We start from the raw sequence: 23,746 nt of genomic DNA on the forward strand, positions 1-23,746 counted from the left end.
CTTTGTACATATAAGCACATCTCTTGCCTAGATACAGGTCTGTTTCATCTCAAGCATAAACATCTTCAATTTTAAGAAGAACTCTGTGCTCTCTCTGGTTCTGGAGACCCCGCTTTCTCCAGCAAAAATGGCCTTGGACCACAGCCTTCCAGACATACTTGTCATTTTAGGAGTCCTGCTCCCAGCAGGCCTCCTCAGGTTCCAAGATGGCAGAACGAGGTCTGTTTTTCTTATTGGTGCCATTCTTTGTCACTTGGTATGTTGGGCAGGAAGAGAAACATTGTTTACTTTGAAGAATTTCATTTAGAATTTGTTGAATTGATTTAAATTGAATCACAGCATGTCCATTTGGATCCAGGAAGATGCAGCACTGAAGCCCACGTGTATGACTATTTTCGGCATCCTCTCCCGTCCTCTCTATCACCTGAGGAGCCCCTTGTACTGTAGCTGCGGAAATAGTATATGGTGTACTACACAATAGCTCAGAAAAAAAAACCTTCTTAAACAGCTCCTGTTTGCTGGAGTCGTTGCTCTTTTTATGAAAGCTTTGCTTGGATTTTCGTTCAGTCTCTCAACACATATTTGTCAGGGCACCGTAAGAAGTTCTGGAAACACATCATGATTCAGGGAAGTTACAGTCTTGTGATGAAAACCTGGTAATAAATAGACAATAACAACAAAGTGAGGTCTGTGCTATCAGGGTGTGTAGGAAGACCATCAGAGCTGGTCTTGTGGATTCTAGAAAGGCTTCTTGGGGAAATGGGGGTTTTGACGACGAGTCACTGAATGAGTAGAAGTTAGCCAGGTTAAGAGTATGGACAAAAGCACTGCAAACAGAAAGAGTAGAATATCGATGTCGAGAGAATATGCTGTATTTGGTAAAGTGTGTGTTATTCTGCATGGGTATTGCGAAGTAAAGCTGCAGAGGTGAGTGGGGCCCTTGTATAATAAGTGGAGAGGTGATATTCAGACTGTGTTGCTGCAAAACAACTACTACAAACTTAGCAGCTTAAAACAACACACACCTATTGTCTTACACCTTCTGAAGTCCAGGCCGAGCCTAGCTGTGTTCTGTGTTCTAGGGTCCCACCGGGCAGCAATCCAGGTATCTTCTGGGGCTGTGGTCTAATCAGAGGCTTAACTGGGGAGAGCTCTCGGGTTGTGACAGTTTCCTTGACACTGCAGAACTGAGGTTTCAGTCTCCTGGTGGCAGCTGCTGTCAGTTCCCAGAGGCCACCTGTGCTTCCTTGCCACATGGGCTTTTCCAGCATGGGTGCTTACGTGGCATCTTGCTGCTTCTAGACCCATAGAATTCTCTCTGGTGTGTATGCTAGCCAAACAGAGTTCTGTAGAGTACCGTAATCATGACAGCGACCTCCCATCACCTTTGTCATATTCTGTTGCTTAGAAGCAAGGCACAGGCCGCACCCATACTCTAGAGGAAGGGACTATACAAAGATTAGAATACCAGGAGGTGAAGATTATTGGGGAGAGGAGGTCACCATAGGTTCTGTTGGTCACAGAGGTTTATGCTTTAAAGGGAACAGTTGGGAGTCACTGAAAGGTTTTAAGCACAAGTTTGCTGTTTGGTGTAGAAAATACATGGCGGGTGGCACAGTTACAGTCCAGAAGACTAGCTAAGAAGCTGTTCCAACAAACCATGTAGGAGAAGAGGTTGGCCAAGCATATACGATGCACATTTTTCTGGCTTGGTGGTTGGTTGGTGAAAGCAGAGAAGCTGGACCCAGGAGCCAGTTGTAGTAAAAGATTCATATGAGGCTCAGCTCTGGTTCTCGCCTCCCTGAGCTCCAGCTCTGTGGCCTCGGACCACATCTCTGTTTGCAAGGGAGTCTGGGGAAGATCGTGTTAATGGAGCACAGTCAACTTGCCACCACCAGAAAAATAACCTAAAATTCTGGTCTTGACAGTGGAGTCAGGACTGTATCTGTCCATCATGAAGTATTGAATGCTCGTGTTCCTACGCAATAGCCATCTTAATTTGAAGACTTTTGGCTTGAAGGGCTGCTGTATGCCAGGAGTACAGTGATGCCGCGATGTCATGGTGATGCCTGTGTGTTTTAACTCTTGATGGTCTGGCTAGGTTTGTTGGGCTGTTTCACCCACTAGCTTTTCTTCCTCCTGCAGTAAACAGGCAAGGGGGCACCTCCCTAACTTGTTGGGATTCTGGTGTGTATTGTTTTCATGGGAGTGAGGGATCCTTGCCATTTCTAGAGAGAAGTTGCCCTGAGGACAAGTTAAAAACGAGAATTTGAACTAAGACAGTGATTGCTCGGCACCTAATGTGTTTCAGAGCACCCTTAATTACCTACCAAGATGTGAGAAGAGTCGGTTTATCATAAGGAAATACACGCCACATTCAAACAACTATTCAAAAGTTAGCTATTTTAATACTTGAGCCATTCTAAGAGGAGAAGTTCTGTGCATTTTTTCCCACTATGAAAAATTCTCAGAAACCATAGTGACTCAGGCAGAGCCTGGAAAATACTGGAGAATCACATGATGGCTAAAAATAAGCACATCATCTCCAGCAGGGACAGTAACCAGGGCAGAAGTAATTCAGTTTTCTGAGTGCTCATGCTGGCCAGCCAAGCTCAGGTCCTCTTGGCCACTGCGGGGGCAGGCTTTGTGACCCCTGGCCGGGGAAGGGGAGCCTTCAGGCTCTGAGGCTCTGGGTGCAGAGGCAGCCACGCCGTCCCAGGCCTCTCACTCTGAGTGTAGTTCCCTGGCTTGCTCCCAGGGCAGAACCAGTTATCACACTGTGTAATGACCCTGAGGAGTGAATTGGGAGGGACACACACTGACTCATAGCCCTTGTCACTGCCTACTTTTCTTCAGCCTTCCTCTCAGAGTCAATAGCAGATGCTATTGATCACAAAATGTCTTTTAGGTTGCTGTTAACATTGCAAAATGGAAGCCGTATAAAACAGCCAGACATTTGGTGCCTATTTTATAGGGTACATGATGGGGCTTTCTGAACTGGTGCGTTGTAAATGATTTACCATAAAGGAAACTCGTCTTGAGCACTCACTACTCATACTAGGAAAATCACGGCAGTGGCCTCCTCTCTGGCCACTCTGCCTCTGCCCTCTCTGCTTCTGCCCTCACCCTCCTGCAGCCCATTCTTCACACAGCAGTCAGACCATGTCACTCCTCAGCTCGGGACCCTGCCGCGGCTTCCCTTTCCCCTCAGAATGAAAGCCCACCTTCTGACTGCGGCCTCTGAGTCCCGACGATCTGCCCCCTCCTGCACTGGCCCAGGCTTGCTCTGCGGCAGCACTCCACCTGGCCCCTGCCCCAGATGAGGTAGAGCCTTCGTGTGGGCATCAGGCCTTGCCGTTGCCTGGAATGCTCTGCTCCTGGGCTGTCCAGGGCACCAGCTTCACCCCTCTCAGGCCTCTGTTCCAATCTGACTTTCTTAGGCCTGGAAGTAAGGGTTCCTCCTGCACCTGGCAAGTCTCTTTCAGGGATTCTGGAAGGTTATGCCTCTGGAGCTGTCACAAGAGACGTAGGCTTCTGTGAGGAACAGGACTTGCGGGTCAGGGTGACTGCCACATGGGCCTGGCGTACGTCTCGCCTCATGTCTCTGCTAGCCTGCGGCAGGACTCGCATCAAGAGGGCTCCGTGATCTTGCCCCTTGTCCTTCTGAGGGAACCTGGGTCTAGTGAGGCCCACGGGAGGCTCCTGGGTCTGCAGAGCTGAGACTGGAGAAAGACACGTGCTGGGCACTCAGACACCCGGAGCTGCTACTGCAGAGGCTGCTCACCCTCGCCCTGCTCTGCCGGTCTCTTCTCCATAGCATTTGCTTGCCGGTTTATTATGGCACTTACTAATGTATCATGTTGTTTATTATCTCATTTCTGCTGTTAGAATGTAAATTCCACAAAGGCATTTTCTATGTTTCATTCATTGATTTATCCCAACTGCCTATATCTTGCCAGGTACACAGTAGGAGGTCAGTAAATGTTGGCTGCTTGAATGGATGAGTCAGGATAATTTAAGAAGGAGCACAGAGACTCCAGCTTGCTGATTTTCAAGATAGAGGGTGAATGGAACTGGAGAACCGAGGCCTTGGTGCCCACTGGTGGTTTACGGGTTAAAATTTTTATAGAGGTTTCTTGAAAGAGAGTCTGATGTTCTTACTACTTTAGCACTTTAGTGTTTATCTTGCTAGTGTCTGGAAATGGGAAACCTGTGTACTTCATCATTGGTCAGATCATATTCGCTGAGTAACAGCACTACTAATGTGAGCTCACATTTATCGAGCACCTACCATGTGCCAGGCTCTTGTTAAGGACCTGTCCTGTGCTGTTCCTGACTCTGGGAAACAGGCACTACTTTTGCCGTCTTCGGCATCCAGGGGTCCAGGTAGCAGCACCCGGACTGCCATGAAGGCCACCTGGCGACCGGGCCCCCAAGCTCCGCCACCGCCTCCCTAAGGGCAAGCCGAAGGATTACCACTTCCATACCCGATCCCCGGGCCCACACGGCTGGTGTGCTTTCTGCTAGGCCCCAAGGTGCTCAGAAAAGGGGCTGCCCACTTTTACAAGCTGACCCTGAAGTGGCGAGAAGGAAGAGCCACACTTGGCCGCGGGCTGCGCTGGTGACAGAAGCCCTAAGGGCCGTGAACTAGTAATTTCAGAATATACGAACCAGCCTCTTAATAACCTGCTGAATCAGAGCATCCAGGAGCCCCCGCTGATGTTCCACGTGGACTGGACTCTGGCCGCAGAGGCGCTTTCCTTTGTTTTGCCCTCAGAACGCATTAGGAGCCTACAAAGGGGAGGCGTGGGGCCATTTTCCAAGAAAAGGGTCAGACCCCGAAGCCGTGAGAAGGGTGGGGGCGCAGTCGGTCATACTGCAGTGTGGCCACTCCGGTGTCCGTTTCGGCACTCAGGAAAGCCTCTTGCTGTGGGAGGGAGCTCCATCCTCTCGTCACTCCAGCCCTATACTCTATCCCCAGCAGTGGCTTTATTTACTTTTATTTTAACCAAGTTCATTCCCATTCCCAGTTAAAAAATAAAATCTGTTGACCGAGGTAAAAAGGATAAGGAAGTGATGACAGATCATCCACAAATAACCAGTCAATGTAGGTACAGTGCATCTTCTGTCATGTTCCAGGTCTGTGGGGTTTTGCTTTTGACATACGGCATAATTGACATACGGCATAATCGTTTCAGGCATAAACATGGAATATTTGTATATATTGCAAAATGATCACGACAATAAGTCTAGATGAACATCTGTCACCGTATGATTAGAATTTTTTTCTTGTGATAAGAACTTTTAAGATCTACTCTCTTTGCAACTCTCAAACATACAGTGTTACATATAACCACCTTGCTGTACATGAGTTCCTCAGACTTACTTTGTAACAGGAAGTTTTTTTTGTATTACTTAGATTCAAATTAGTTAACACATAGTGTACTGTTGGTTTCAGGAGTAGAATTTAGTGACTTATCACTGACATATAACACGCAATGCTCATCCCAGCAAGTGCCCTCCTTAATGCCCATTGCCCATTGAGCCCATCTTCCCATCTACCTCCCCTCCAGCAATCCTCAGTTTGTTCTCTGTATTTAAGAGTCTCTTACGGTTTGCCTCCCTGTTTTTATCTTATTTTTCCTTCCCTTCTTGTGTTCAGGTGTTTTGATTCTTAAATTCCATATATGAGTGAAATCATATGATATTTGTTTTCTCTGACTGACTTCTTTAGCTTAGCAAAATACACTCTAGTTCCATCCACATTGTTGCAAATGGCAAGATTTCATTCTTTTTGACTGCTGAGTAATACTCCATTGTATATGTACACCATATCTTTATCCATTCATCAGTTTCCATAATTTGGCTATTGTTGATAGTGTTGCTATAAACATTGGGGTGAGGGGTGCCTGGGTGGCTCAGTCAGTAAGCGTGCAACTCTTGGCTTCCGCTCAAGTCATGATCTCACAGTTTGTGAGTTTGAGCCATGGGGCTCTATGCTGACAGTGTGGAGCATGCTTGGCAATTCTCTCCCTCCCTCCCTCTCTCTCTGTCTCTGTCTCTCTCTCTCTGTCCGTCTTTCTCTCTGCCCCTGCCCCACTTGCGCTATCTCTGTCTCTTTCAAAATAAACAAACTTAAAAAAACAAATAAATAGAAATAAAAATAAACATTGGAGTGCCTGTGCCCCTTCAAATCAGCATTTTTGTATCCTGGAGATAAGTACCCAGTAGTGCAGTTGCTGGGTTGTAGGGTAGTTCCATTTTTAACTTTCCAAGGAACCTCCATACTGTTTTCCAGAGCTGCGGCACCAGTTTGCATTCCCACCAACAGTGCGAAAGGGTTCCTTTTCTCTGCATCCTCGCCGACATCTGTGGTTTCCTGAGTTAATTTTAGCCATTCTGACAGGTGTGATTTGGTATCTCCTTGTATATAACTGGAAGTTTCTACCTTTTGACCACCTTCACCTATTTCACCTACTCCCCAGCCCCCACCTTTGTGGGGTTTTTAACTGAGTGAAAAGGACCCAGGGGTGGAGGGGAATATGCTCTCAAATTAGGGAAGAAGCTGGGGATGACCAGAAGATCAGTTGCCTCCTGAGCGTGTATGCACGCGTGCACATGTTTTTAATGTCTCTGTGGTTCTTGTCAACAGTTTTAATGTCATATTTTTAGCTCCTCTGTTTATGACTTTGGCAGAAGGAATACAGCAGATTAAGCGAGAAGAATGTTTAAATTCCATCAGAGCTCCGGCCATGAAGGATAAAGCCGAGTACAATGCTTTTCTTTGCTTTATCGTTATGAATTCATTGGGCCTCATATGGCCCAAATGTAGCATTTTCCATAAACATTAAGCTACTAATTATTGACATTAGACACAGTGATGCTGTGGCTTCACTAGGACAGTGAATAAGGCTACTCTTTGTTTTTTTACAACTATGGTTAAAATGTCTTAGAATCATATTTATACACCAAATCCTAAAGGCATTAATTAAGACACAACTGCTCAAAGACTAGCATTGTAAATTACGTCCATATCCAGTGAGTAAAGTCAGAGAATTACAGGGACTTGTACAGAATTTATGTCTATTTTTCTCTGCTTCTGAAACTCCTTTTGATTTTGAAAGGGAAAATTAGGGAGAGAGAGGAAAGCTTGAGGGAAAAAAAAATTCTTGTAAAACAGGACTACCACTAATTATGTTTTCAGGACATCAAATACAGCTTCAAAAAATTTTTTGGAATGGTCGATAGCTGCGAGGAAAAAAAATATCTGCCATATAGCTGAAGGAGCTGCACTCTCTTTAAAAGCCCTTATGTAAATGTGTTTCATGTAAGCATCACTGAGCACAGAAGCATGGGAAGGCACAGAAGTGAAGTCACTGTGGCCCTGGGTGCGTTCTTAGGAAGCAGGAAGGCAGCTACTGAGGATCCCGATATCTGAAGCTGGGATAGATGCTATCCAGGACATTATTGGGTCATTTCACAAAATTGGAATCTCCATGGTAACTTACATAAAAGTAATAGATCAATGTTAAATTTGCTGATATTGATAATTACAATTTTCTAATAACATCCTTATTCTAGCAGCCCAGGTAAATGGCAGAATAATAGCTGGCACCCCAGAAGCTGGGCACACTTTGGAGTATGTTTGCTTGAAAGGAGACAGCAAGACTTTCAGAGCAAATAAACAAAAATACAGTTCTTAACAGTCTAATGGGTGTCATATACCTTAGGATATCGTTTACTATTCTAAAAAGTAAACCACGAAATCATTAAGTAGAATGAGCAAAAGCCTTCATTTTTACTTTTATGAATTTTACTATTTAGTATTTCTCAATGTGAGAAATAGCTGTGAGGGGTAGCTTACTTCCACATCAGATTATAGCTTGTGATGATTTAAAGAGCTCACTTTATATTCTTTCGAAAAATGAGCTTTTAGTTTAATGCTTAATTGTCTAGGTTTTAAAACTTTAAACCTCTGACGATACTAAGATCTTCTGTACGGCCTTCCTGTTCTTTAATTTCTTCATCCCTTAGAAGCAGTGTAAATGCACAGTTGATGGGACACCTGGGTGACTCAGTCCATCAGGCGTCCGACTCTTGATTTGGGCTCAGGTCGCGATCTCATGGTTCACGGGATCAAGCCCCACGTCAGGCTCTGTGCGGACAGCACAGACCCTGTTTCGGATTCTCTCTCTCCCCCTCTCTCTCTGCCCCTGTCCTGCATGCATGTGCACTGAAAATAAACATTTAAAAATAAAAGCACAGTTGACTAGCACTGCCCTCTCACACCTCATTCATTAGACATTTATTTCCCTTTGTTATCAGTTTCTTTCCAAACAATTTAATCACAATTTCAAAACCCCTGGTTTTAAATTTCAAATACTAATGACTTCCTCTGTTAACTCAGTTTTTCAAATTTATTTTCCATTCCTTTCTCCAGCCTGTGAGTGACCGTCCGGGGCGGGGTGGAGGCGATTCCATTGTTTTCATCTCTGTCATCTTGAGAGAGCCACAAGCTGCATGCATGTGTACCAGGTGAAAGATGGGGACTGTGCACCCCAGCCAACCTGGACAGAATCCATGAGACAGGGGGAAGAAGCCGTACCTGCCGCTGCAGCATCAGTCACTGCAGCAGCTCCGGCCTGTCCCCAGGAGCCACGTAGGGTCTCCTGTGGCCCCCTGTTCCTCCCCAGCGAGCTTCCTCTGCTTATTCATAGTTCTCTTCCTGATAACTTGATCTCGCAGGGGGCTTTGGCTTGCCCTCGACCCTTCCGCTTTTGATTCATTTCAGGTTTTTTCTCAAGCTGCATTTGATGACGTCCTAAAAATATAATTAGTAGTGGCTTTTACAAGCAGTCAGGTTTCTATTCCTTCCGTGTTTTTCTTTTAAAGTTTACATGGGGCTGGATAGGGCAGGGTGTGAGAATGAGTGTCTGACGAACGTAGGTCAGCTGTTGCAACGAGCCACATCCTAGCCGCCGCCCTGCTTAGGGAGACGTGCCCAGGGTGGGTCACGCACTCTAGGGAAGCCCCTTCTGCGGGGCGCTGTTTGCTTCAGAAGAGGTAATGAACATGGCATTGACTTGGACGGCACGGTACGAACTAGCTTGCCCCTGCCGACTCAGACTTAAATGCTTACTGACTCAATTTCCCTACGTGAACTTTGTCCTGGTTCCATCTAGAAGGGCCCAGGTGATAACAGAAGAGGATCTGAAAACCAAGTAGGAGCTCTCTGGGGGAACTTGATGATGTTTTGTTTGGTCTCCTTCACGTATCGCCAGCTCTTGCTGTCAGTGACTTGGACGTTGGCCTCAGCCCCTTGAGCTCTCCCCGGTTTGTTGACCCAGATACCTCTCCTTGGAGTGGTTTTAACGTTATTGATAAAAACGTCTATTGAGCGTGGCCTCTGGGTCAGGCACGGAGCTTGGCCTTGGGAACATTAAATGGTAAAACAGATGCAACCCCTACCTGTAGACTGGAATGGGAGAATAGGCACAAACGGCTGTGCGGTTACAGGGGACAGGTGCTGCGGCCTCCCGGAGCGGCATCGTCCAAGCGGATATCTGCAGGGCGCTACACTTAGTCCCTCAGAGGGGAAGAGGAGTGTTTGAGGCGAGGGGGTCGCAGCATGAATCATGCTTTGTGGTCATGTGGTCGGGAACACTGCCTTGTCCCTGGGTACGGTGAGTGTGGCCGTGCCCGGGCCTTTGTCCACAGCTGTCGCTCCATGAGACTGTGAGCTCCTGGAGAGCAGGGATCTCCAGTGGGACGTGGTTCATGGTAGGTACCGGGTAAACCTGTATTTAGTAAATAAGAGGTGTTGAACCTCCCTCTGGAAGCTGCTCTCTGTCAGATATGATGGATATTAAAATACGCCGTATTGCTGATAAAAAGGCCTGAAGTAACTTGATTTTTCAGAAGCTTCTCCCTCAGCGAGGCTGGCTGGTAGCTGCCCTCAGAGGAGGCACTTTGCCAGGTCAGCATGTCCTCACCCTGCCTCCTCTGCTGTTATCCACATGGTTTTCTCTACCCTGCCGGCATGGCCTGTAGAGAGCCTGGCCAGTGGGGCTGGAAGTGGTGTTCGAGGAGTGTTTTCTGTGGGCTCCTGCAGAGATGAAGGGTCCTTGCAACTTGCTGTGAATCACAAATGAAGCAGAGCATCAACTCTCTAGAATCCTTGGGAAGGTCTTCTGCATGGGCCAGGTTTCCAGGTCCCTGAAGATTTGCCTTTGGATACTCAAATATTTTAAGTCCTTCCCAATTTAATTTTTCATTTTAAAATATATTAGGCCTTTCCCTGTATTTTTAGAAGAAAATTCTCTTTTCTTTGTAACGGATTTTAAAGGGTATGATGTTGTCAGTGCTTCCTGAGGGGGCGTATGACTTCATGTTTATAACTGATGACTCCAGGCACCGGAACTCTTCCTGTTTGCCACTTTGTAATTAGGAGATTAGTCGAAACTTGTAACTGCTGTCAGTACACTTGGCTTCATAACCCCCTGCCTGTTTCGGATCTGTTGGTGCTGATAAACCTTGAGACTGGAAACCGCATAACCACGTTGTATTTACTTGTTCATGTATTTATTTCAACATTTGTACCTTCACTAAATACCAGTTCAGCCCAGCATGGTGCTAAGTACTGGGGTTGCAAAGGTGATGAACACTGGCCCCTGTGTTCCCGGAGCCTTCTGGAGGAAGAGTGTGTGGGATGTGGTGGGGCATAGGGCTAATGGAAATACATAAGAGGAGCCTCTCCACCAGCCTGAGCTACCACATGGTCGAGACTGTGTTCAGAGTAAAAGGGCCTGGGTGGGCCGTGGGTAATGACCCTGAATTTCTTAATCCACAACGTGGGTAAATATCACATCTACCTTGTTGCTTCTGTTTTGGCTGCAGAAGCCATTGCCTATGTCTGTGTCATGTTCTAGATTGTGATCACCTATTAGGAGCTGAGCTTCTGGTGGGTGAGCTCTTACCTGACGTTAAGGACCTTCTTTCCCCTAGCTTCTATCATCATTAGTGATGCTGTATAATTACTTACGATGCTGAGCCCCAGACAACGCCCCGCTCCGGCCCCTGCTGTAAAGGCGTATCTTTCTTCCATTGTAGTAAATAAATCCTAGGCCAATATCTTGACACACATGAATGTCTTTTTCCCTCCAGACTTCCCACTTAACATTTCAGAGTCCGTCATTGAGCCTTTCCTGGATCAGTTACGCTTGTTGTAATTGTCGTGATTTTTCAAGTTCTAACATTTCTTCTACGTTTACTAGCTGTGTTCTGTGAAGATCTTTATACCCTCCCTCCCTCCTTTCTCCATCATTATAGACTGGATTTTTATTTATTCAGTGTGTTCTAGCACATGAGAGCCATTACACTTTTGACATGTAAAACTGTCCCAGCTGTGGCTATCTGGAAGCACCTTCCAACTGGCCCCTGTTCCCGTTGACCTTAGTCCTGAGCACATCCTTGCTTTGCGACACAAGAAGGTGTCCCAGGCTCACGCCACACCTTTCCTGCCCCACCCACGGAGTCTGCTCTCTCTCAAGAAGCTCTTACTGCAGAATAAAACTCAGACACCAGGACGTAGGCACCTGGAGCACACGCTGCTATGGAGATGTCGTTGCTCCCAGGCGCTTTCAGTGGCTAAACTAGGAAACAAAAGAGAAAAAAACCTACACTTGCTCTGAATTTTTTTCTAAAGCATTCATCTGTTATAAACTCTTTTTTGTTGTTTGTTAGAAACTCAACTATGGTGATGCTTTGAGGTTATCTCAGAACCTTTCCTCTTAAAAAAAAAAAATCTTAAAATCTCTTAGTTAAATCAGTTTTTCTTCTCTCACCAGAGGCACAAAGGACAGCTTAATCTCCTATTAACTTGAGGGGGGGAAAGTACTCAGAAAGATTAAATAAGTTGCCAAAGATGGCCCTGTCCTTTTAACGTCGGTGCTTTTTCTAAGTGTATGTAGGCTACTTTTGTGATTGGAAAGAGTCCTTGGGGATAGCTTTTATACTTCTTAGTAACTCCTTTATACATTTGCAATGTATCTAAAAAGCATTTCTAATGTTGCCCGTATTTATAATCTATTCTGGTTACTTGCAGGTGCGGCTAAATCAAGTCCGGCATCTAAGCCGGGATCTACACCTTCTCGTCCCTCATCAGCCAAAAGGGCTTCGTCCAGCAGCTCAGCATCCAAATCTGATAAAGATTTAGAAACACAGGTCATACAGCTTAATGAACAGGTAACCCCTCAGCCCTGGCCCTGTCTCTGAGAGGGGAGGGACCAAACACCTGTAGGCCTGAGAGAAGGGAGGGCAGGTGAGGGAATCTGGTTCCAAATGATTAAGAATAAAAGGAATCGTTCAGGCAGATGAAACCAGCGGTCCGCCAGGAATATAAGACGTTAGTCAAAAATCCCAAAGCTGTACATTAAGACAGAAGGACAGATGACTCAGCCCCAGGTAAATGCAGGTTTGTAGGCAGCATCCCCCTCCCCCACACCTCAGTGCCTGTCCGGAGCTCCAGGCCAGACTCTGGACTGTCTGCCCACTTCTGGCCGGTCGAGATAGCATTCATGACTTTAGTCTCTCTTCCTCCTTCCTTTCCTGCACAAGCTATTTGTTAAGCTTGTTCTGTGTGACAGACTCGGTGCTTGGTGCTAATATAATGGTAGTGAGATAGCTAACCCTACCCCCCCCCCCCCGCCCCGGAGCTTACAGCAGTTGTACGGGGTAGGTGATCATGCAAACGAAAGCGAGAACCTAATGCTTGCCACGACAGCAGATGTTTGATGCCACAGAAGCACTGACCCCAATACTGGGGGATCAGAAGGCCACGGTTGTGGTTGAAGTCGAAGAACTTTCCTTTTCGTCTAACATTCTTCATGGTTATGGTAGATCTAGCTCTGCTGCCTTTGAAAATTTCCATATAAAAGTTTAGGTATGCTTTCTACCTAACGATAGCTAATTTTGCCTGAGATTATATGTAGCTTAAAGGTAATAAAATGATTGGTAGCATGAGGCCCACTGAAGAAGCCACCTGCCCTGACCCTGAGTTGCAGAGTCTTTTATCCTGGCTACTCCCACTACCCGGAGAGGAGCCTCTATTCAAGGTTCTTAGGCTGTTCCCAGCCAAGGGGCTGGGCCATTCCCAATGATTAATCGGATTCCTGATGAGCCAGCAAGAGTCTGGAAACCATTTTTGAGATAATTGTATATTTGCAATCAAGAATCTAGTTTAAAAGCAGGCAGCTGCTTAGCTAGGGTATTTCTTTACAGTTCTGATCACTTTAATGAAAATAGTGAAACCTTAAGTTATCCAATGGGCAGGACTTTGATTTAGAAACTCTGGAATGTTCTAATTACCTGCTCATTCTCAGTTTGAGCCCATATGGTATTCCCAGTAATGAGTTTTTCTCACATAAAAGGCAGGTACGACAGCCATAATGAGCCTTGGGCCACATGCCTAAGGCTCAGAGCAAATCAGAGTAGACCTAAAGAGATTCAGGCATGGGTCTATAATGCTTTAGATTTATAACCCTTTTCTCATAGAAACCCAAGTTCTTTTGATATCTTGATTATCTCATGTTTTGTCATGATTTCTCTCCTCCCTGTTGTTTCCCCTCTACCACACCCTGGTCTCCAAACTTCCAACCCAAAGTATAACCACACAGAAACCTCAAGACCCTTCCTGCCCCTCTGCCATTCAGCCTTAGTCCACCAGACCCACTGCCTCTCCTTGGGGCTGGCTCTACACTCATTAGCTGTCCGTTTACACAAAGAGCCTCCCATCCCCAAGGAACCCAGACCTCATCCTACCATCCAAAATGTCACTCTAGAGAGGGGAGAGGGAGAAGAAAGGAACTTCCCAATGGTCCTGTAATTCCTTTATTACTTCCAAAGGGCTTCACTCCCCCACCTATCCCCTGATGCATTTACATCAAGGAGGAGTGAGTGTGCCCATCTCTTCCCCTCCCCAGTCCCTCAGAGCGAAGGTTATACACACCCCAGATTGTGAGCATTCATTCAGCTGTTTACTGAACACTTACCCAGACCCATTTGCATGGTTATCTATTATTGCCCCCTCCATTTTCTGCCCTTGTAACCTGCAGGGTGGCTCCCTAAAGCTGATGGGTAGCCGCAGAGGCATTGCTGTGTTGGGACTCGGGACTCAGGACTCTAGGACGAGGAAATGCCTAGGCTGGAGAGTGAATTACATGTCGTAATAGAGAAAGTGACGAGTGCCATAAACTTGAAGAATTCTCCTTTTCTTGGCCTCCTGCCTCTATTCAGGCAGTCTCCCATGACATGCTATAAAAGTACCACTGTGCTAGACAATTCCAATGATAGAAATGAATCAAAAGGGGAGAAAAAGACATAACTGAAATAATTAGGGGCCATCTATGGCAAGTGGGTTAGCAAACAGGAAGTAGGGTGGAGTCACCACTGCGCTCAGGGACCCCTGGGGGCTGGAGAGTGGGCGTCAGTTGGCTTGGACGGATGCTGGGGCTTGGGCGGCCTCCCTAGGAGGACGTGCAGTGTGCAGACGCTGAGGGAGGGGAGAACTGGGAGAAGAGAACGTCCCCCCTCTTGTCCCTTCCTCTTGACTTACTCAAGGGTCCATCCCCAGCATCCCTTCCACCACTTAGGCTTCTGGTTTGATACATGAGGGTGCGGGTGGCATCACTCTGCATGAGTGCGACCATGAACATGGACTCTCCTTTGCCAGTTGGCTACCCTCATATACTTGGGCCTCTATCACTTTTTACCAGGGATGTCTATAGCTGTGTATCTATTGCCTGGCGATCTGGAATACCACCCAACGCCAACCTTGGATATTTCTACAAAAGCCTCACCTCTTTGCACATTGTACAGACCAAAGCACCCTCGAGAGGCAGACAAACCTAGTTTCCATGGGCTGAAGTACTCCAGAGACCCTTCTTGCCTCCTTCAGGGAGCGCTGACAGACTCAAGACTCCTCAACTGCCAGAGATCTGTCCACTGGCACCAACGCAGGCTTCAGAGGGATTCTGTGGCCAAGCCTGGGGAGGAGGGTGGTTTGTTGTAAAGCAAGGAAGGATTTCTAGAAAAAGGGAAGTTTTCTTTTTCCTGGACTTGAGGCTGCTGGTTGCCTTCCTTTCTTAGAAACATCCCAACCATAGCATCATCAAAAATAAAAGTGAAAGCTAGGGAAAGCTGCTTTTTGAGCAGCGGGTGAGGGAGGCAGTGAGGTGAACTCTGACGGGCCATATCCCCGAGGCCTATGCGGGGTGTGCAGGAAGGGGACCGACACTGCAGATGTTTGGTAGGCGTTTGATAAATAGCATGTCCAAAGGCCCAGGATTACTAGAGAAGACAATTTCCCATTCCAAATGTCATTTTTGGAAATTCCGTTAGGGTGATTTTTTAATACACTGAATGAGAGATTTCACCTGATGGAGACCACGAAAGATTCAGTTTACCTCCTGACAAATATTGTCTGTGTAAATATAAATGCACAAGGGGCTTAAAAAAAGGGATTCTCGGGAAGCAGGAACAGGGTCATGGTTTAGGCCTGTGAGTAGCTACTGTGCTTGTAGGAGTGGGGCACGTCAGCTTTCCTTCAGCCCGGGTGACACTGCCTCACTGCTGGCTCCTTCCCTGGCGCCATCTCCATAATCACTGTGAGAGGCCACCCAGCCCTGGGAGGTCCTGGAACCAGCATCCTAGGGAAAAAGGGAACAAGGGCTATTATTCTGAGGGAATGGGGCTTCCTTCTTGTAGTCTTCCCCCTATTTCCTGCGATGTCCCCAAAGCTAGAACCAGAGGAATTGAAACAGATCCACTGAACCACGCTTTCAGTCTTGCCCAGTTTCCCTCATGTAGCTAAGACCCAGTTTCTCAGTAGAAAGACTTTGCCTAGTGTGGCTCAGGAACATTTAGGAAGGGCTCCACAACAAAATATGGTTACCTGAAGAAAGTAGGGTCCTCAGAATACATCTCAAGTAACCACAGTGCTAGCCCTCTCCTCTGCTTCCCCTCTTTGCAGAGGCTGGACAGAGTAGAAGGATGTACCCTAGTCTGTGTTAAGAGAGGAGGAAAGCTCATTCAGGGTCTGGATGCAACCACCTTGAGCAGAACAATCCCTCGGACAGTGGTTATGAACACTCAGTTGGCAGAGGGAAGGACTAGTGTGTTGTTGAAGTTGGACGTTGTGGCCCAGGCTCAAGCTCCATTGCCTAGTAGTCATTTTGGCACATCTGTCTTTGCATGTTTCACATGTTATAGGCAGGGGTAGTTGGTCACATTTTTTATACTGGATTTTGAATTTTCTTTCCACCCTCACTCCCTTGCAGGTACATTCATTAAAACTTGCCCTTGAAGGTGTGGAAAAGGAAAGGGATTTCTACTTTGGCAAGTTGAGAGAGATTGAGCTACTCTGTCAAGAGCATGGGCAGGAAAACGACGACCTCGTGCAGCGACTAATGGAAGTCCTCTATGCTTCGGAAGAACACGTAAGTGTGAGGAGAGCCCTTGACTCTTGGCTTCTAAAGCGATGCTCTTAGTCAAGGTGCAGCAGTCTGTGTGTCTTCGGGTGCTGCCCTGGGATCCCTGAGGATTATGACTCCTCCTGTGCGTGTGCTATTCCCACAGGAATAAGTGTCATCATCGTGATCCATTGACCCCTGCTTGTGGGATGTGCGTTCGTGAATTAATCTAGGAAGAGATGAGTGGATGGGGGTGGGAGGGGGAGAGTAGGAGGAATGATTGAGAAAACTAGGTTTATGCAGCCAGATCTTAAGTGGTTTGCAGCTCTGAGCAGATGAGCAATAAAAGTAGATGTAAGGATTCTTCATGACAGATCAGAGTATGGTTAGAGGAGGAATTAGTCTAAGTGTTGTCACATCCCCGCAAGCCCGACGGTTTTTACTTCAGAGCCGGTTGTCTCGGTTACTCATTGCCAGCACAGACCGGTGCTGTACAACAGCCCTCAGTTGAAAAACGCTTTTAGAATTCACTGCGGGGAAGACCTGGCTGTCGGGCTTGCTACTCAGGAGCATGAGGAAGGCGGGGACCCGGGAGGTGGATCCATCCTGGTGATGGAAAGCAGGTGTGAGGAGCAGCAGAGGACCAAAACTCTCAAGAATCAAGGAGGGGAAGGGAAGGCAAGGCAAGGCGGGAGAAGAAGTCTGCCAGTGCAGGGAGTGAGGGGCCCCGGCACCAAGACAAGCGTGGGAGCCTGAAGGAGCGTCACCTTTTACAGAGCCGCCCTGTGGAAGATGCAGAAGAGTAGGCGGGGGCCTCAAGCTCTTCCTGAGGCTGTGTTGAAGCTGGTGGAAGAGTCTGACTCTGTTGGCCCAGGAGGCCTGGGGCCGCACCCAGAGCCCGGTGGTCGAGTTGCGTGTGTTAGCACTTGGACAGAATGGAACAAGTCACCGGCAAGGGTACTTTATGACTTATTCCAGCCCAGTACCAGACAAATGTTTACTCCACGTAAGATTTGGAATTCGAGGGATGAAATCCAAGGTTTGAGGCCTCTCCACTTTTTTCATTCCTCACCCTCCCCCCCACCCACCACTTTTTTTTTTTAAGCTTTTTTCTCAGTTATCATTGGCTCAGACTATAGATCTTGAAGTCCTGGGACGCTGCCTTGCCAGGTCCCAGAGGCAGCGATGGCTCCACAAAATATGGTTCTCCGTATTTTCAGATCTGATGGCAGAAACCTCCGGTTGATGTCTAGTGTGCCCGCACCACCCTGAGTGCTTGGTAGTCTATCAGGTACTATGTGAATTACAGTTATTCTCTTCACAAGCTTGTGGGAGGCTAAATCCAATGCAGTCTCCCCAGCACCGTGTAGCTGAAGGACCAGGCCCACTGAGGGAGGACGGCAGCGTGCAGGGCCAGATCTTTCCGGCCCTGTGCTGTTGGCAGGAGGAAAACTCTTGCGATGGTCACCTCAAGCCGGATCTTGTCCCCAGTCTCCCCAGACGGAGTCCTTGTACAGGGACGCTCTCAAACTCCAAATTCAGAGTTGACACGGGCCACTGAATGCTGGTGGCAGCAGCCGATAGGCAGGGCTGCCCCAGGGGAGATTCCTGCCTTCTTAGTGTGCTCCTGCCTGAGTGCCTATTCTTCAGGAAAACACAGATGAGCCCCACGTGGCCATTTCAGGTGCAGGTGTTTGCTGGAGAGGCCTCTTTAAGTCTTTATTTGATGGTGGCTGGCCTTTGATTCTCCGAGTCAGAAGATCCTAGAATAGGATGTTTGGAAGATACAGAAATGCAGATAGCAGGGCGTGTGCAGCAGTAAACAGGCGCAGTTCAGTTCACAGTTGTAGAAACTTAATGGAAGGTTCCAGAGCAGATCACCTGACATCTCTCTAGTGCCTCTCTTTATCATTTTCAGGATCTTTTCCCTCACGGGCCACAGGTATCTCGGCTTATTCATTGGTTAACTGCTGCCTTGTCCATCTGTCAGCTGAGGTGTACCTGCTGATACAAACGGGCAACTTATTTCCTGAGGCACTGTCACAGAAGCCACTGTTAAGTGACCTAACGATTCCTCCCCCCCTCAACCAAGAGCTCTTAGGAAGAGCTTGTGTTTCTGGCACTGGAGGAAGCATGGGGTGTGCGTAAAGGGGACAGAGCCCCTGCCTCAGTGAGGCAGGCAGACGGGGCACCACTGACTGGAGTATGTTGGAGTAGGATACATGTGATCACAGACACATAAAATTGGGTGGTGATCACGGACAAGGAGCCTGGAGAGACAGCAAAGACTTACTTGACAGAGAAGAGGACGTTTGTGTGGGCTTCAAAGAATGACTAGGACCCTCAGCAGTCCTGGAGCTAAGGCAGGGAGAGGATTTTTCAGGCAGAGAAAACAGCATGGACAGAGGCCAGAGGAAAGAATGGCTGGATGAGGCTGGGGTGCGTGGGGGCAGCTGAGCCTGTACATCTAGGAAGGAGGGGGCCTTCCTTAAGAATAAGGAACTCTAAGGATACAGCTAAACATTCAGAAAGATGTGATGGATTGATATGCAAACATTAGAATTAAGCAGGTGGCACTCCAGGGCATTGGTCATATATCTGGCATAAGTTTTGTCTGGCCTCCTGCTTCCATGTGTGTTTGTTTTCTTGTATGGGGTGTAAGAAGACAGTTTTTTTTTTTCTGTGAGCCAGCCTACACGGTATCGTGTGAGGTGGGAGCACTCAGCTGTGCTATGCAGTGTAACTGCCTCAGAATTAAAGATTCGTCTGCAGACGTTCAGACCACCTTAGCTTGTACCCCTAGCATTAGCAATCCATTGGTAAGCTGGGAGGTTTGCTCTTTATCCCAGTAAGAAGGGCCTGGGGTCTGCAGTTCCTGCAGATGGAGGGCATCACAATGGGGCCCTGTGACTGAGGGAACTGCCCTCGATGAGCTGGAGACCACAAAGCCCCCTGGCTGGGCAAGTATAAACAGGAGGCCAGGGGTGAGGTCTGATCTTAGAGGTTCCTGGTCCTACAGCTTGGTACAGGTTCACAGTATTTGAATCCAAGCTTTGACGTTCCGTCCTGGGTTAACTCCCAGTTGTGATGTGAGCAAATAAGATTTTCTGGAAAATGTCATACGGATCCTCCTTTTTGAGATCTTCCATGCAGCCTAACATGCGCAAAACAGGTAAGAAAAGTACTCTTGAGACCTGCTGAAATCCTAGCAGTGTGAAATGAAGGCACCACACTAGCATTGAACGGTTAGGATGATGGATGAATTAACATCCCTGACCCATAGAGGGGATGGGAACTCAGCCAGAGAGGCAGCTGTGCAGCCAGCCAGTGAGCCCGCACACACGCGCATACGCTCGGGGCTGCAGCTTGTAACCTGATGGAAGCGTGAACAAGGATGGAAAGTTTAGAGGAGTGATTGGTTCTGGGGTGAAGGCAGGGAGAAGATGGGTCAGCCAGGAACACTGGCAGAACAGACACTTGCAAGGTCCCAGGTCACCAGTCTGGGTAAAGTCCCACGACCACTAGATTTCTTTTTTGCCCCCAGACAAGAGCGAGAGCACTTACTGGGAAAAGCCAGTGACAGTCCCCACAAGAACTACTCCCCTACTCCCACAAGAATGGCACTCACCGTTGAGGCACGAACTTTCGGAGCAGAGAGGAGCAGGGCAGTGGGCAGCTGCCATGAGGGCCCGGGAGCAAGTGGGGGGTGGGTAGGGCCAAAGGATGGCATTGTGCAGGCAGAGTAGGGTGTTGGACCTTCACGCTTCAGAGGCGGGCGAGCTGTGGGTGCTGCTGATAGGGTGTGGTCCTGGGCACGGAGAGAGCTGACCGTTTGTAAGTAACAGGCCTCTGGACACCGAGCCAGAAAGGGACAGAGCTAGATTTGAACCAGGGTCCTCAGTGTGATGGCCCTTTGTACTGCTGTCCCAGAAAAGGTGACTTGTTAAAACTTTTTCACTTCTAGAATATATTTCAGAGAGTTCTCCCACCAAGAAGTAATAATTGCAGCTCACACAAGTATGTGTTATGAACCAAACACTGTTCTATACCTACCTTGACTTCTCTGTTGAATTCAAGGACTCCACTGACTCCTCGATCAGTGACACTTATGGAAAACTGTTCAACGGGTATTCCTGTTACAGTCCCCCATTTTACAGATGGGAAAACTGAGGCACTGGGCAGTTAAGTTACATGCCCAGAGTCACCCAGCTGGTAAAGAGCAGAGCCAGGATATGAACTCCAGAGCCCGTGTTTAAGAACCTTGACATTTTACTGCCTCTCAGAAAATATGCAGCATGGGACCTTGGCTAAGAGTCTCAAATCCTCTGTTGTTTTGTCCTCAGGGATTTCTTCCTTTCAACAGAACCTGCACTGAGTTCTGAAATAAGTGAGGTAGGACACAGATGGATGAGGCCCTCTTGGTGCCTTGAGTAAACTCAGGACCCAGTGGCAGAAGCCACAGTGTGGAGACAAGATGACAAGCCCAAGTTTTATAGCCAAGCTGGAAACAAAGCACTACAAGACCAGGGAAAGAAAGAACTGTGGCTCCGGGGAGAAGACTGACTACGGTCGGTTGGATTGGCTTGTCCTAAGCGCAGGGAACAGACCTGAAGGCAGGGGTCTCTGGCTAAGAAAGGAGTGCATGTGCCTGCTGTGAGGGGCCACAGCGTGGCTCTAGGTCCCTGCGTGCCTTCTTGAAGGAGCCGTCGGCGGTACCCATTAGCCACACTCCCTCTGCTTGGGTAATAAGAGCAGCTTATTCTTTGTGAGGTCACAATATCAACGAGCTGACTAGGGTTGATGCTCCCTGGAGTTGGCGTTCGTGGGGGTCAGGCAAATCAATGACTAGGTCTTTTGGAGCCAAGCAGGACACCTCACCCCTCCAGGTCCTGGTCAGTGAAGGACACACCAAGGCCTCACTTTCCCAGAGCAGAGTCCTTGAGCTACAGCTGCTGAGCCCCCCCTGGTGGAGAAGCCCCCCAAACCCGTGTGTCTTCCTTGCCTTACCACTGCAACCAGCCGGGTCCGTGCATCAGAGTAGTAACAGATCACAGCACAGGGTCTGCTTCAGGTGGACATACTACTAGGGCAGGACAGGGAAGGAATCAGAAGCTCCACGTCCCCGGCCCGTGGGGTCGGGTGAGACCCGGGGCCCAGTGCTGTCTCACAGTGGGTTCCCTCGTGGTTGTCAGGATGCTTGTGAGGCAGTGCATTCAGTTCTCTTTCACAAGGGCAGGAGAGTAGGAAACGTCTTCTATGAAGAGGTCTTTCCAAGACAGAAGGAGTGTTTGGTGCGCAGACCCCGACAAGTGTGTTCTCGAATGACCCGTCCGTTGAGCAGGGAAGCACAGGAGTCTGGGTGCGCGCATTGGCTCCTGGGAGCAGGGAAGCGCCTGGGGGGGCCCGTGTGCCTACGCCCATGCCCCCCCCCCCCCGGCCTGAAGATGCCGTCCTGGGCAGGGGTCGTGGGGCTGTGGCCTCTGCAGGGCCGCCCACACGTCCATCATTCCAGCCAAAACCTCTCCCCCTGTGCTGTAGGAGGGTCACCCGGAAGAGCCGGAGGCAGAGGAACAAGTCCACGAACAGCAGCCCCAGCAGCAGGAAGAGTACTGAAGGGTCCTGGCAGCTCTCAACTTCGACTTTGCGTGGGAACTTTTCTTCTGGAGAAACGTGTGGCCTCAAGCTCAACAGCAACCAGTTGTTCCCAGTCTGCCGTTAACACCAACGCACTGTTGCATACGCCAGCCACGGCGCTCGGTTCCCGTTTCCTTTGCCAAGACCCATTAGCAGCCGGCCGTGTGGCCGCCTACCTGAGAGATCATGGGGTCACACATCTTCTACTTCACTTGGCTGCTTGAGATTGATTCTGCTCTTTTCATTTCTTTCCAGAACAACTCTCCCCACCCCATCACCACCCACACCCCCTTTTTATCCTGGTGTGAAACAATGGTAATTTGATATATGGTATTTATATTGGCATTTCTCAACCCAGTGTCACTAGATGTCACACATTTGTGGTGCTTTGATGTTTGCAAGTCTAACCTCTGAACATAAATTTGGTCAAATAATAAATTGGAACAAAGGGAAAGAGATACTTGATATGAAAGCCATAAGGACAGTGACTTGTTTTATAGGGAAAACCAGTTTCTCCCTCTACTCCCAACACTTAAGGGAAAAAAAAAAGAATCAAAACTAGGACTTCAGGGCCCAGTGTTTCTCCCTGAGCATGTTAGACAAACTCACAGTTAGTTTTGAAAGACATTCACTCAAGGACAACACCATCTCAGCTCTCCAACTGCTTGCCCCACCCCACCTCACCCCCCCCCCCAGGTTCTCATGCTATTTTCTTTCTCAGGGTCCTCTTTGGTGGGCAGCCCCTCTCCCTGTAAGCTGTCAGTCAGCTACAGTCCAGAGGGGGTCTGCGTAGGTCCCGGTCCTCCTGCCTCTCTCTGGGTCTCCGCCCAAAGCCTGTCCTCCACACTAGGGGATGACTCCTGTAGAATGCCCTGAGGGTGTGCGGCCCGAGCGTGAGCGTCAGGGTTCCGCAGTGAGCTGCACACTTGCCGGAAGTGAAGACCACCTTACTAGGAGCATCATTCCAAGGGAGACGCCAGCTTCCCAAGTCTGGTGTTGACACTGGAATGACAGCACAGGAAACTCTAGGACTCCCAATACCTTCTGGAATAAGGAATCTCCCCTCGTTCACACTGTGGCCCTCCTTGTCATTGACCTTTGATAACCTTGGCAATTCATAAAGAGAGGAAACATTAATGAATTAAAAGCATTCCTTATTTTTTTAACAAATATTTGCACATTTTCTTAGTATCTTTCCAAATCTGCCTCTTTTATTCCTTTGACAGATGGTATCCCTTCCTGGATCATTCATTTCACTTGGTTTCTAACTTCAGATTTACTTCACTTGTTATTTGACTTAGCAGGTGCAAGCCAAACAAGTGTGCCCACCCCACTTGCCTCTTAACTGAAAAGCTTAAAATAAATTTCTGAATTATGTATCCTAAAGCTTTGACATTTCTTTATTAATTGATGAACTAATTCTCAATTCCACCACTGAAGCTTTCCACCAAAAGAAGTCTTCTCAAAATCTTTTGCAGCAACGTGGTATCTGAGTTACATGTGAAAGAGTGCTTGTATTTTTGAGGTTATTACAACACACTGTGCAGAATTGGACAGAGGTTCTGTGGTATTTGGTTTCCCTTTCTTCTCTCTCCTGCTTGCTCTGCACAACAGCGGCAGCTCATTTCTCTCAGGCTGGAAAGCCT

General features: G+C 48.0%; 1 protein-coding gene across 4 annotated transcripts in view; it reads left to right on the forward strand.

Moving 5' to 3' along the window:
* Positions 1 to 23,486, forward strand: part of MAPRE2 (microtubule associated protein RP/EB family member 2) — a 158,264-nt gene extending 134,778 nt beyond the window's left edge. For all 4 annotated transcript variants that reach the window (XM_045458797.1, XM_045458796.1, XM_045458795.1 and 1 more), the window contains 3 exons: positions 12,104 to 12,243; positions 16,335 to 16,493; positions 22,005 to 23,486. In XM_045458797.1, coding sequence (XP_045314753.1) covers positions 12,104 to 12,243; positions 16,335 to 16,493; positions 22,005 to 22,079 — 374 coding nt within the window. In that variant the 3' untranslated portion in view covers positions 22,080 to 23,486. The remainder of the gene's footprint in view (positions 1 to 12,103; positions 12,244 to 16,334; positions 16,494 to 22,004) is intronic.
* The last annotated feature ends 260 nt before the right edge of the window (positions 23,487 to 23,746 follow it).

The sequence above is a fragment of the Leopardus geoffroyi genome, chromosome D3 (genome assembly GCF_018350155.1).
Source record: "Leopardus geoffroyi isolate Oge1 chromosome D3, O.geoffroyi_Oge1_pat1.0, whole genome shotgun sequence".
NCBI lineage: Eukaryota > Metazoa > Chordata > Mammalia > Carnivora > Felidae > Leopardus > Leopardus geoffroyi.